The sequence below is a fragment of the Poecilia mexicana genome, unplaced genomic scaffold (genome assembly GCF_051168715.1).
Source record: "Poecilia mexicana isolate PSO_F unplaced genomic scaffold, ASM5116871v1 scaffold_14, whole genome shotgun sequence".
NCBI classification, from domain to species: domain Eukaryota; kingdom Metazoa; phylum Chordata; class Actinopteri; order Cyprinodontiformes; family Poeciliidae; genus Poecilia; species Poecilia mexicana.
The window spans coordinates 3271634-3286144 of record NW_028263383.1 but is presented as its reverse complement, the minus strand read 5'-3'; the positions used below and the strand labels follow the sequence as shown (position 1 = coordinate 3286144).

General features: G+C 40.1%; 2 protein-coding genes across 2 annotated transcripts in view; one reads left to right on the top strand and one right to left on the bottom strand.

Moving 5' to 3' along the window:
• Window positions 1–54: 54 nt before the first annotated feature.
• wdr44 (WD repeat domain 44) lies at window positions 55–11241 on the bottom strand. Its single transcript, XM_014985097.2, has 20 exons — window positions 10721–11241; window positions 9647–9680; window positions 8523–8603; window positions 7783–8398; window positions 6634–6782; window positions 6428–6523; window positions 5240–5376; window positions 5067–5150; window positions 4843–4949; window positions 4272–4423; window positions 4060–4198; window positions 3895–3959; window positions 3671–3787; window positions 3465–3587; window positions 2294–2485; window positions 2097–2198; window positions 1897–2012; window positions 1053–1180; window positions 829–963; window positions 55–738 (listed from the first exon to the last, which is right to left on the bottom strand). Exons 1-20 carry the CDS (start codon window positions 10789–10791, stop codon window positions 650–652), a joined length of 2733 nt encoding a protein of 910 aa, XP_014840583.2. The 5' UTR covers window positions 10792–11241; the 3' UTR covers window positions 55–649.
• A 1965-nt stretch (window positions 11242–13206) lies between these two features.
• The window catches only part of klhl13 (kelch-like family member 13), a 38050-nt gene continuing 36745 nt past the window's right edge, over window positions 13207–14511 (top strand). The window contains exon 1 of the mRNA XM_014985105.2: window positions 13207–13418. The gene's annotated coding sequence lies outside the window, so the exon portion shown is untranslated. The remainder of the gene's footprint in view (window positions 13419–14511) is intronic.

Genomic DNA, 14511 nt, shown 5'->3' with positions numbered 1-14511 from the left:
TGGAAGACGTTTCCTGAACTCGTCGGAGGTTTTGAAAAAGATTGCCAGAGAGAATTTGTGTTTGTGCAGATTTTTTTTTTATTGAGGAAATTCCATCATTTTGTTTACAAAAGCTGTAGGTTTACAGTGCTGTCATGAAATGTGCTTCTGTTGACCAGGGGATTTATCAAAAGTAATCGGTGTTTTTCTGAAATTTTTACTACACCCAACTTTAGTAACCAAAATTGGTAACGTCAAACACACTGAAACGACTTATTTTAATAGGAAACTTCCAGGAATTTGACGTTTTAATCCAACTTGACGTTTCACCTGAAAGACTTTGACCGTTTTGCTTTTGAAATTTGTCTGACCTGAAAACCAAGGAAACAAGGAAGGTGCTCATAGCTATTGAAAATAGATTTTTATGTTCTCTACAGTAATTGTTGGCCACACAGTTATAAACTTACACGTCTGAGCCGAGTTAGTTTTTGCTCAGACAACTTTCCTGGATCTCTAGATGCCAAACCGTTCAGTCACCTGGTACGAAAGATAAAAAAAAAAAAAAAAAAAAAGACAAGGAACCCCCACCTTGCCCACTTTGTACAGTCTCTCTCTGTCGTTGTCCGTCTTTAGGACTAATCTCTGCTGAACAGGCCTGCTTGCGAAGTGCTCAGTACTTTTTGACGTTGATAAAAACTTTAATTGCTCCAGTGAAGTCAGCAGAGAGCAGAACCTCCGTGTGATCGGTTTTCAGGGCTCCTGGAGAAAAAAGAAAAAAAAAAGCAACAATAAGCAGCACTGAAATCCAATTCCTCGCTCTGAGAAAATCAGATATGGGACGAAACGGACCTGAAGGTATCGTCTCGGAGTCGGTGGAGTCCAGGCTCTTGCGGTCCGCTTCCGGTTTCTCTGCGAGTGTTTCTTGAGGAACAATAAGATCTGGATGGGGGGCAAATACGGCGGAGGTGACCACTGCGTTGTGTGCTGCAAGACAAGAACAAAACAAAAAACACCTCAGAGTTAAGAAGATTAATACATAAATAAATGTATTTTGTGGGCAACACAGTAGCTACCTTTAATTCCTTCCCAGAAGTCATTGCGGTCTCGTCGTACAGACGTGAATTTGCTCAAATCGTGGTAAGTGCTCCAGATGTAAACGTATTTATCTTCTGAGCCGCTGACGATGAAGGAGTAGTCATGGCTGGAGGAAGGCATGAACAGTTTCACGATTAGCTTTTAATTGAAATTCTTGACAGGCCAGCAGGGGGCACCAAAGAGCTGCAAAGATGGCTCGCATGTTTGGTCAGGCTGGTGATATTTAACATCTGACATGAGATAATTTTTAAAGAGATCAGGCTTTACATACAAAAGCTCCAAGAACAACAGAGGGAAATGACGTGAAATTAAAAAAAAATGAAGTTGAGAAAGAAGGACGAAAGAATAATGGGAGAAAAAGAAATGAGAATTTTAAGATAGGAAGAAGAAAATGAAGGCAAGAAATAAAGAATATAAGAAAAAAGAAAAAACTGGAAGAAAAAGGTGGTAGGAAAGTAGCAAATACAGGAAAAAGGGAATGAAAGGCAAAGAATTGGATGATAACAAAATAGGAAGAGAAACAAAAAAAGTTGGACGACAACTTGGAGGCATTTAAACAAGAGAAAAGGAAATAAAGTCAAGAAATAAACTTTACCCTTCCTCCAATTTCTTTTTCTACACTTCCCCGCACTTTGAAATCTAATCCTAAATTATTCCAGCCTGCGTCGTGTAGCAATCATAACAATAAAAATGTTATTTTTATCTATTTTTTTTTTAATTAAGAAGACCTGAAAGATATTTTTAACCCACTTTTCTCTCTATGAATGCAGAAGCAGCACAGACTCACGATTTAGTGTTGAGCGTGACGGGAACGTTTCTCACCTGAAGCTGGCTTTAATCTGGCTGCTGCTGTTGACGTAACCCTTGTACTTCATGGACAGAGACAAGTCCCTCAGGTCATAAAGGCGAATGCGGGAATCATTTGAGGTAACCAAAATCTGCCGGAGCGGACAGGGTTGGAGATGTAACCACCCTCACTGCAGCAACGTTAACGAGCGTTCACAGGGGAAGGGGGCCGTTACCTTGTTCTCTCCAGGCAGAGGCTCAATGCCGGTAATTTTGCGGCCCACTTTGTTCCTCCCTCTGGTTGATCTCACGTGGATTTGAGTGTGGTATTTCAGTCGCTGTTGGGTAACAAAGGAAACCCCACATCAGATTCTGAATTTGCATAAGAACCGTTGCGATTAAACTGATCTTGGGGATAAAAGCAGCAGGATGCCTCTGTGTCGTAGAAGATGCAGCGTCCGTCGTAGGTGCCGATGACGGCGTATTTTCCGTTTTGGCAGAAGTTGGCGGCAGTGATGAGTCGTGTTTGACCGTCCACCTCATTCCACAAAGCCACCTTCTTGTCTGGAATGTTCCAAAGTCGCAGTTTGCCGTCCAGAGAACCGCTTAAAAAGTATCTGTCATCCTACAAACAAAAAAGAAAAACTGCTCAACCGTTGAATTTATTCACGGTTCCTAATATTTGATACACGATCAAACTTATGCACACCCCTGTTAATATTTCGTTAAATGTCCTTTTGCAAGTTGAACCACACGCTTTTTGTAACCATCAACAATTTCTGAGGTTCACTTCTGACTGAACACTTGACCTCAGTGTTTGGCAGAAATTGTAGCACTAAATTAAGATGGAACAGTCCATAGATACTTGGGAGATTTAGGGTAAAGTAAGATAGATTAAGTAAGATTATTTATACATCATATTTTCAGCAACAAGGCAATTCAAAGTGCTTTACATAAATTAAAAGGAAATATAAACAAAAAACAAACTAAAGGAAAGAAAAAAAAGAGAGCAAAGGAAAGCTAATCTAAGGTAAGAGCCCTTCCAGTCTGCTTCATCTAATCTAAAATCATGACACTGTGGGAACACTCATTTGATTTCAGGAGATGTTGAAGAGTTTGTAGATTTTCCACCAGTGCTTTGCAGTTGGTACTGTTGCCAATCTACTTATGTATTAAAGATTCACTTTGACTCATCCAGATCTTCTCACAAACTCTCTTCTGTTCTTCTACCACAACACAGCTGCAAATTTCAGCTGGGATTTACGCTAAGGTCTCGGTTCTACTGAAAACAAACAGCGAATGTTACAAAGTCTTTCTGAGTCTGGAAACAAATATCCAGTGAGGATTATGCAAGGAGCTTATTGGTAGCTACAATACACCTAAGCAGGGCTACTGGCAGTGAAAGGAAACATCTGTGCAGACCCCACACATGCTGAACACAAACCAATGATCATTAAAATGTGGTTAAAAGTCATTGATTTGTGTAGATTAGACAATGTTCTTGTTACCTCCTCTCTGATGAAAGCTTAACGACATTCATGAACTTCTAACTAGCACAGCACGCACGATTTGTGCCAAGACAAACACGCGGCGACCCGACTTACCCTGGGGTGGAAAGCGATGGCTGTGACAAAATCAATGTGCTGAAAGCAGCAGAGGCACTCTCTCCTGGATATGTGCCACAATCTAACCGTCTTATCCATGGAGGACGAGAGCAGGAAAAAGTTCTGCACAGACCACAGAGTGAGCCAAACGTAAAAGTACAAATGTGTGTTAGGAGGGAGCAAAACGGTAACGGTACCATTATTACCTTTGACCAGGACAGGTCCAACAGGTCGGCTGTGTGACCCTTGTACTTGCAGAAGGGGACTTGGCGGAAAGGGGCGTTTCTGTCTTCGGTGTCTGGGTCCTCTGGGGCAGAGCTTGCCTAAACAGTAGGTAAGTCGTTCAGGAAAATGTTCATGTAGAACGCTGCTCTATATCCGCCATCAACACAAGCTGTTGGTGAACCAGAGCAGACGTTGCTGCACTCACCCCTGGATCTGTGTCAGATTTAGACGAGCACAGGCTTTCCTGAGAAGGAGAAGGAGAAACTCGACCTGGAGGACCAAAAACATCTGGCATGAACTCTGGAATCGGTCGTTTTGCTGCATGTTTGTTCACCAAAGAGCGCACAATCCACATTACGACGATGCATACCTTCAGTGTTGTACTTTAATCTCATATTATTGAAGTAGTCGAAGGCGGTCTTCAGGACCCAGATGCGAACAATGTTATCCTGGCCTGCAGTCGCCAGAAGCCTCCCGCAATGAGAAAACTTCATCGTCCAAACGGCTCCCTTCAGGGCGAGACGGACCGTTTCAAAACAGACGCCAACGACGATCACCATTTTAGAAATGATTTAGTCTTACCGTGTGCTCTCCGCTCAGATCCTGCACGACCTTAATCTGGTCAAAGTCGAAGGGCCCCTTGAAGCTGTGAGCTGCCTTGAACTTGGCCGGTCTGGTGTAGGGCATACCCTCGTCGTCACTGGAGGAAGGATCATCGGGATCCGTGTGGAACACTGAAGAGCAAAGCAGAACTCAGATTATTAAAACAGTGCGAGATCATGTAAACACAAGACTTACTTTAAATCATCTAATCATGAAAGTTTGTTTGCTAGAATGAGGAAATACTTTCAAAAGTATTGACTCAGTGAGGCTTAACAAATGCACACATTACAGGTGTTTCTTTGTGAAAATCCAACCCAAGTTTCCTTCTCCTAAGCAATGTCCGCTACTCTGTGTTGGTCTATCACATGAAGTCTCCATAAAACAGTTTAAAATTGTGGTTGACCTTTGACAAAACGTATAAAAAGTAGAAGGCGTATGACTTTAGCCTCATAAATATCCCCATAGATTATGAAAGTTACTGTAAACTATCCATATTTTAAGATTGCTTGTTCACACAAACAGAACATCGACAGTCATTTAGTTCCTGTACCTTCATCACGCACGCTTTTCACTTTATTGACGGCTTTCTCCCCATATTCCTCAGCGAGGTGCTTGGCTTTCTTCACAGATTTGCCCAGGAATTTTTTTAGCTGGGTCCTGGTTAAAAACAAAGACAAGCGCATTGCAATGTTTTACATTAAATCACAGATTGAGGGAGGGGGAGAGAGAGAGAGACAGAGAGAGAGAGAGAGAGAAGCAGCTCGGCAACATTACGTTCTCTGCTTCAGTTTTCCTCCGTCCGTGTCCGTCAGCGGAGCCTGAGACTTTTCATCGTCGTCCGACTGTGCCGCATCGTTACTGAGAAGAAGGGAAAAAAAAAAAAAAGGCAGCTTCCTTTACATGTAGTTAAAATGAACTGAAATGTAATCGGTTTTAATTCGACTCACGTTATGTACTCCTTGGTCCTCCTCATGATGTGCAGAGTGAGAGGGTTGATCCCTGTAGGAAGTTTCTCCTCAGCTTGAATCAAGGGAATCTCCTCTCCAGTGTCCAAGTTCTTGATCATGACACTGGCCAGTATTTCCTGATTAAAATCACATAGAAATGGGTTTTAATGGCAGCAGAGACTCTGGCTGTGAATGCGGAGCTCTTGAAAAAAAATAAATAAATAAAAAATCAGCACAAACGTATTAAATTCTTGCTGGAACTCCGCATTTGATTCACTGGAGTTTATAACTAAATGATTTTAAATGCTGCAGTGCTGACTGTGGTCGGTCACACATTAACTTAGTGAGAAACAGCCTGGATAGAGACCGCAGCAGCAGCACCATTTCCTCTTATCGCAGAGCGTCGGGTAGACAAAACCACACAGTTTGATAAGTGTGGGAAACCGAAAGTCACACTTTCAGAGCATCGACTGATTTCTCGTTTCTTTTTTTCCAACGTGAGCGAGTCGAGAAAAGGAGCAGCAGACAGTGAGAACTGAAGTGCTAGTTTAAAGAAACGGGAAGGTTAAGGTGACAATACTAAATATTCCATGTGGTTTTTGACCAATATCCATATTGTCCCTGCTGAATATAAAGCATCTCCACAACATGATGCTGTCAAAACAGTTTTTCACAGATTGTGGAGACTGTGTGTTCAGAGTGATAGTTTTACATGTAGCCCTAAAGTTCCACTTGCAACTTCAACAGCAATTGGGCAAAATTGCAAATTAGACTTCTTAAGCTTTCTTTTAAAAATGTATTCATTCTTGCTACTCTTCAAAGTCAGATTTGTGGAGCACTCCTAATGGCTGTGGATTCCCGCAGCTCCTCTGGACTTTTCTCCTCCTGATCGGTCAGTTTAATCAGACTCATCAGTTGTATTTTCATTTAGAGGCATCGGTGTAAGGAGGCTATTTTTTTTAAAGAAATAAAAACCATGTATAAGCTCACTTCTATTTCACAATTTTACACTACAAGGTGTCATCTTATCACAATAAAACTTGCAATAAAATTTGAAAAACTTCAAGGGGCAAATAAAAATCCTGCAAAATCAGTTTTGATTATCGACACCTCAAAAACACATTAAAACTGGTGAAACCTCACTTCACTACAAACGGTAACATCCTACTAAAACAGAACGAGTCTCACCTCGTCTGTCAGTTCTCTGCCAGAGTTAGAACGCGGACGCTGAGGGCCGGGGGTTTGTCCTCCACCCTGGGATGAGGCTGGTTCATCCTCATTTTCCTAAAGATGAAACAAATTAATAAAACACAGAACGCAATAGCGCATTAAAGAGATATACCTCATTTTGTGCAAAAAAAAAAAAAAAAGTCCTGGTCTCCAGACTCACTGACCTGTGCCGTCACCACCTTGTCCCCACTCGTGGCGCTGGCCAGATCCAGGGAATGCTGCAGGTCTTTAGTTAGACACCTCACTGTGCTGGAGGGAGACATCAGGCCAGACGGCTCCAGAGAATCTCTGCTAACCGAACTCACCGCAGGTACTGGGCAATCAGACAAAATAAAAATAAATAACCCCACACGTTCTCAAAATCAATGCTAATTGTTTTAACTTATGACCTTTCACCTCTGAGGGGACAAGCCGTACAGAATGTACAGTTTTGTTCCAGTTATCGATGGCTGCCTGCATTTGGTGCCTGACTAACACTTTAGTACAATAAGCTGATCCTTATTGTGCCGTCTCTGCAAAATATAGGTTGAGCTAAGAATACACACAGAGATAAGGCTGTTACAATTAATTAATATATTCAATTAAAATAAGATTGATAAGTTCCATTTTGATAATATTTTTCAAAGGGCAATTTAGTTTACAGAGATTTCATAATCCATTTTATGAATGGTTTTGGTTGTGCATGATTTTTATTTATCGTTTTTGGTTGCGTTTTATTTTGAATATTTTAAACGTCGGTTTTTCTGTGGAGCGTTCTGTACAAAATTAAAGTGTAAAAGTTGAAAATGGTCTCAAAACGACATTATCGTTGGTCATTTTGAGATTTTCTGGGACAGTTTATCGTCCAGCAAAGTTATTGTGACAGGTTTACGCATGGAAAAGTCTCAAAATCCCATCTAGGACAGCTACAGGTAGGTGAGAACTGAACAGAGCAAAATGCTGAAACTGAATCAAAGGTGTGTCAGCAGAGTATTGATATCTGGGTGTGAACTCTTATGCAACTTGATTTTTTTTTCCCTCACATTTCCGGCATAACAGATGATTCTCAGCTGAGTCTCATTCTATTCACCATGTTGCTCTGAGCTGGGGAATAAGTGTGTGTCAGAATGTCACACTGTGACATGTTTGAAGAAATTAGACCAATGTTTACTGCTGTTCTGTTATTGATTTACTCGTGCTCTGACTTGTTCAAACAAACCGGGATCCCAGTTTCAGACCGTTTGTCTGCAAAACGCGTAAAACCGCTTCTGCATCAACGACGAGTTCAAAGTCTTCACTTCTGTTTTTTGAAGAATCATCCAGTAGTTTCTCACCTTCCAGTCCACTTGGCCTCACACATTCCTGAGACATCCTGGAGGGTAAAGTGCGGCAAGACGGTGGCGGAGGTCTGGGCGGCGGACCCCCACCAGGAGGCGGCGGTCGGGTGGGAGGAGGCTTCTTTGTGCTGGCTACGATATCGGGTTCTACTGTGAATTGTCGGGGGGGCTTCAAGGGCCCCGGCGAGTCTGTTGGAACCGGCCTGTCTGTTAAGGGAACTTGGTCCAAGATGTCTGCCGGTCTCTGCTCCTTCTCCGCTTCCGCCACCAGAGCGGCGGCAGCGTCCGCCTGACTGTGAGCGATGGTGCTGGTGAGGTCCGGAGGCTGCACGCGCTCTTGTGACTCGGCTGAAGGTCCAGGCAGAGTTGGGAGTTCGCCAGCGGCAAAGGAGATTTCTCCATTTGTCGTAACGCTTTCCTGTCGCTCCTCCGACCCCTTGACAAGTTCAGGTGCGACGACCAGGACGGTCGTCTCCAGGGGAACGCCCCCAGCTTCCGACCCTTCCTTTGGCTCGGGTTTCACATCAACCTGCAGCTGATCCAACAACTCGACCACCTCGCAGACATCGATAGCGCATCCCTTCTGACTCTCCTCGATGATGCTATCGATGATCTAGGAACAAAAACAGAAACAGGAGTTTATTCAAGAACGACTGCGAATACTAGCTCTCATGTCAAAACTAAACTGCAACAGGAGTATGATTTTATTTTATTTTTTTCTTTTAAGAAATTTATACCTGCAGAGGATCATCCTGCTGAATTTCCGATGCGGCACAGGTCACATTTTCTACTGGATTCACCAAACCCTCTGACGTCTCCTAATAAACAGAAATAAACAAATTTAGGCGATAAAATAGCAAAGAAATTTTTTGTAATATTTCATTTTGAAAGCAACATTATTCAATATTTTAAAAATATATATTTGTAGGTTTACTTAATAAACAAGTAGTAATACCTTTGTTAGCAGTTTGAATATGGGCTTTAAAAATATCTACAAATCATCTGTTTTGGTGTCCCAACGCAACATAACATTAAGCCACAGAAACAAATGCGCTGTTTCAGTTAAAGGGATCTGCAGACAAACATATCATTTTATGCAGCAGATCTGAAACATTATAAAATATCAGATTAACAAAACATTTGCAACATCAACAGTCATTGTTCCTGGAGAAAAGTTTTCTGTATAACGAAGTCAACCGGCTTGCTGCAAGGTTAGAGGCTAAACAAACCCAAATTATCTATGTTTGCTTTATCCAGCTATGGCAAGTTGGCTTGTTACAAAATACTTTACTTGATTGTATAGCTAGATATCTCCACTTTAGTCGAATTTGTGTAAAGGAATTTATGAACAACCTGTCTGCAAGACCAATACCCGTTGAATCTTATTTTCGACTATATGGCAACACGAAGGCCTTTGAAGAGATTTAGCCTTTCGGTTCTCTCAGAGTTGCACAATTTGACCTCAGGATGAACATGTAGAAACATGAACTCCTGGGAAACTGGAAACGGTAAAATTATGGCCTCCAAATGCTTCGGAAGCAACAGTTGCTTCTCGAGAATCATTGAGACATTTTTTACTCCGTGCCAACAGCGTATTATAAAAGCAATTAAAACTGTGAAATGTCCTACACTTTGAAATAAATACAAACTGTCAATAACACTCAGAAATCAGTCAAGTGCTTCAGATAAACAGCACCTGCTGACTTACTTGCGTTTTAGTCTTCATTTCTTTGGAAAAAGCAGAGAAGTATTTGCTTTCCCCTGCACGCCACCTCTATGTTTTAGTTCAGCTCTTTATTCCAAAAGGCTCAGAATTCACTAAATGCATCATTTCAACAGTTTTGATTTGAAACAGACATACCTGAGGTGAAGGAATGACAAGCTTTGCAGGTGTCCTAAAATGATAGAGAGTTGAGATGATAAGTGCAGCGAAGTGCCACAAAATGAAAAACATGTCAACTTGAAATATTAAACAGAACAGAAATTACCCAGACGTTTTGTATTCCTAACCAGTTTTCAGGGGGGAAACATATGGGAGTAATCAAAATGGACTTAAAACTGATTACAATACACTGTGGTACTTAATGTCATAACAATACAAGTGATGCTCCAAATTATCTTAACATTTTTCTTGTGAATATTTATCATTTTATTAGTCTTATGCACAGAAATACGGGTCTAAAATTAAAACTTTCCCATTGTGAACAAGTAAAATTTACTACACCAGTGCCACTGGTACAAAATAATCACATTCAATCATATTGTGAACAATGAATGCAGCTTTTACTGAATAAGCTGTAGGAAAGTTGACAGCAATGGTAATAATCCCAACATACAGTCAGTTTTGTTGCAACTTGCAGACATCATCACAGGATTCTTAGTATTTTTTTAACCCCGTAAGATAAAGCATTTTTGCTCTTATCTAATAGGAATGTGCCTGGCCAAGTTTATTTGCAAAGATTGTTGGGCGTTATATTGAAGTTCAATGTGTGAATATGAAACCCTTCCGTCTGATATTTAGTAAATAGGATGGGAGAAAGAGATCAAGTTACAAGTGAAGAAACCAACATCCTCCATGCCATGTTTAGTGTGTTTTATGTTTTTTCTGGTTAATCCTGACAGATGTCCTTTTGCCGTGTTTTGAACCAAAACTAGGAAATTTGCACAGTAACCTTATCCTTCTGTTTGAGACCTATCCTATCATGTGACTCACATGCTTAGCCTCTCCCTCATCTAACATTTACCAACTGCACAAATGAAGTACAGTATAACAAATTAAAACGTTAAGAAAACCAAACCGGCTAATGTTTATTTGAAACAGTTAATTTTTAAATAAAGCAACACGATTTGCACATTTGATTAACTAATATCAAGTGACAGATTGTTTTAAAAATACCAATTATGTGTAAAATTAAATTAAAAAAGGTTAACTTACTCCTTTGGAGACAAGGTGACGTCCTCTGGAGCATCGTAGAATTCTTCGTTGTCACTTGTATCTGACGCCATGCTAACGCCAGTTTAGCTCATCAGCTAGTCCAACTAAGTCGTTAGACAGCTGTGTACACGCTTAACCTGGGACTTTTGGGGTGATGTACATATGCGTTATCTCTTTATGCCCCGTCTTATCAAAATTAGCAATTGTGGCCGACGGTTCGGCGGAACAACCACTTTCCTGTCTAACCTAACGCCACAATGTTAGTCTATGCTAACCAGCTGACAGGCTAACAAATGTATTCGGATGCTAACGTAGCCTTCTGCCTGTTTATAAATCTGTTTCAATCACAGCAAAGCGCCCACCATGAAATCTGAAGTTAGAAGACACTTTCCGGCTGCAGCACCACTCTTGGACAGCTGTACAGCTGACGATGAGGCGAGGATCTACTTCACAAACGAGCCGTTAACCTAAAACAACAATATTTTAACGGTGATTCCATGAAGTGTAAACGGGTGGGTCAAAAGGCGGGGCGCAGCTGCTTCTACTCCGCTGTTATGACAGTTCGATGTAGTTTAGAAACATTACTGCCCTCTACTGGGGTCATTAGGAACAGCAAGAGAGAGCAGCATGTCATCAGAAAAAATATAACAATAGAAACAGTAAAAATGTAAAATGAAAACATTATATTATATTATATTATATTATATTATATTATATTATATTATATTATATTATATTATATTATATTATGCTTATCTTCTGAGTTGTTTCTAAGGTAAATATTTCCCAGGTGATATGTTGAAATTTTTAATTACAAGCTTGGATTAAAACTGAGTGTTAGACATATGCAGTCTGCATTATAGAGCTCATAGCACAAATCCCAAGCACATTAAGTTTTCAGAACATGCCGATGAAAATATATTAACTAGTCTATGTGATTTGTTTATTTATTATACAGCCACACACAAAACTGAATTGAGTCAATGAATGCACTGTGCAAAAATCCAGAAAACAAACTCTACTTCCAGATGAAGTTGAGGTTTGCAGAAAAATGTTTATGAGCTTGTACAAGTATTAACTGCAGTTACCAGTTGGGGTAGCAGCATCTGAGTCAATGAGCTGGTGAAGTAATTAATTTACAAAGAACGCTTCTTAAAATGACAGACCACTAGGACAACATAGGACTGTAAACTTAATATTTGATTGTCTTTAGTCAGAGGTTTCTTCAACATCCTGCCTGGCACTGTGATAGGATGCCACACCTGCAACAAGTGTTATGAACTTTCCTTGCTAGTAAATATAAGCTGTAAGTAGTATTATAACAACATGTAAGTGACTTGGAATGACAGAAACTCAGCTGTGAAGACATACAATCACAGAGCAGAGTCAGAGGATGCTGAGGCGCATATAGAGTGCAGAGTAAATAGCTACTGACTTCCAAAACTCATACAGCTTTGAGATTAGCGAAGGAACAGTGTGTAAAGAACTTCCTGTAATGGGCTTCCATGGCCAAGCAGCTGCATGCAAGCCTCACATCACCAAGTGCAATGCAAACCATTGGCTGTGACGCTGTAAAGCACAACACAGCTGCTAGAACATTGAAGATGTGCTCTATGAACTGACGACTCAGTAATCATGCTGCTCTGACTGGCTCTGTGTTCAGTAGTTGCCAGGAGAACAACCTCACTTTATTTGGCCAAGTGAGGCTGTTCTTCTGAAATTGGACTCAGGTCAATAGTTCCAGTGAAAAGAAATCATGAGTGCTCCAGCTTACCACATTTTGAAAATGTCATGCTCCTAAGATTTTGCGAACAGTGTTGGGATGGTTCTTTACTGTTCCAACATGACTGTACACAAAAATGTCCATAAAGAAGGATGAACAAGTTTGTTGTGAAAGAACTTGACTATCCTCCACAAAGTCTTGACCGCAACCCAGTAAAACCACTTCTGACATAAGTGTTGACTTCAAGCTAGTCTTCTCACCTAAAACCAGTGTCAAACCTTACAAATATGTTTCTTGAAGAACTGTCACAACTTTCTAATAACACTCTCATAAACCACATGGAAAGTCTTCATAGAGTTCAGGCTGCACAGATTTCACTCAGATTCATGTTTGTGAGGGCAAGTGAACTAATTTTTAGGCAATAAAGTACAATTCTACTTCAAAATTAAGACAGTACTATTAAATTTTAAAACTGACTTCCCCATATATAGCTATGAATAGTTTGATTAACTTAGCTAACTGTAGTACTATTGCATGAATCTTCTGCTTTTGGCATTACTATAAGTTATGTGCTGTTTACTTTAATGTAAAACATATCTGAGCTTTTGGAAAAAAAGAAGAAGAAAAAAAGCCTTAAAATATTGTAATACGGAGATGTGAACTGGATAAATAGTAGCATGGAAATCTACCCATTTAAAGAGCACAGCAGTACGCCCTGTTCAGTCAGCCTCAACGTGCCGCACATGAAGCAGGCTCTTCCTAAAACCCACTTTATTTAGTAACGGAAGTTTTGAGCCAATGGCAGAAGATTGCCAGACTCTTCAACCAATGGGAAGTTTCGATGTTCCCTGCTCAACAGTAAACGACAATAGCATTGGGTTATAGGGAGAAGAAGGCGGCTTCAGCCTTGTAAGTGGATTTGAGGGGCTTGGGAAGGAAAACAAGGACGCTGGTAACGTTATCGTGCTTCGAAAGGTAATGGAATATGTTACTTAAAAGTTTACGTAGTGAATGAAAAAACATGTAAAGTGATGGGAATATCGGACGTTGCTTATTTAACTGAACAAATGCCAGCTGACAGTTGGGCTCAGGCATCTGCTGGCTGTTGCATATCAATCAAGCAAGTAGACTAACTAAACCAACTAAATTATGGTTTGACACCGGTCAGTTACGGCTCACTAAATTAACTAAACCTACTAAGCTGGATTTGGAGATTTGCTTCCAACTTAATAATCATGTAGTAGTCGAGTCTTTTACCGAGATTTTAGGCTAGCAAGCGTTAACGTTAGTATCGGCTAAGCTAGTTAGCTAGGGCTTGAATCCCAGAGGAGGAGAATGGACCGACATTGTGAAGGCAACAACATGACCAGAAAAGCAACAAAGATTTGACAGTGTTGACTGGTTTTTGTTTTGTCCAGCTACTGTCCTAGGTTGTTTTAATCGGTTTTAGTGCTAGCAAATAAGACCGCACTGTCGCTGAGAGACGACTTTTAAAAACATACCTTAAGTTTAAACACACTATTCTAGTTAGATCCGCCTGCAGCTCTCTGTTGTTTATCTTTGCTAATCTTAAAAACAAATGTCATAACAACCGAGATCAAATTTAAATAAGAAATCCGTACGCAGATCACATAAAGGGAGAGCAGCCTTTATTTCCCACTTTGAAAAAGCTAAATTAAGTTTAAAAACAAAAGTAAATTTATTTTGATTACCTATTCTCACTGTAGATATTTGTTTACCCTTTATTTTGTCTAGTTATACACAAAACCACAAGTTGAAAATATAATTCTTCAAACCTTTTCTTCTGTTTAACGTTTAAATCAGTTAAATACACAACTGTGTTCTTTTTTTATTTAAAACATATATTGATGTTAAGTTTATACTTTTAATTATCAGTTTTCATTTTTATTTAACTGTTTTTAATTTTTTTTTGTTTTGTTTTTTTTACTGTGTGTGCATTCTGATTGATGTGTTTTATTTGAACTCTTGTTTATGTTGTCCAGGGCAAGTTTATTTATTTATTGAGGGAAAACTTTAATATGTGTTTTCTTGGTTCAATAAATCACAA

Coding starts and splice junctions, on each gene's coding strand:
- wdr44 (XM_014985097.2), bottom strand. CDS start 10,791: ATGGCGTCAGATACAAGTGACAACGAAGAATTCTACGATGCTCCAGAG. Junction 6,524..6,633: donor ACAAGGTGGTGACGGCACAG/GTCAGTGAGTCT, acceptor TTTCATCTTTAG/GAAAATGAGGATGAACCAGC. Junction 2,013..2,096: donor CTCTGCCTGGAGAGAACAAG/GTAACGGCCCCC, acceptor CCGCTCCGGCAG/ATTTTGGTTACCTCAAATGA.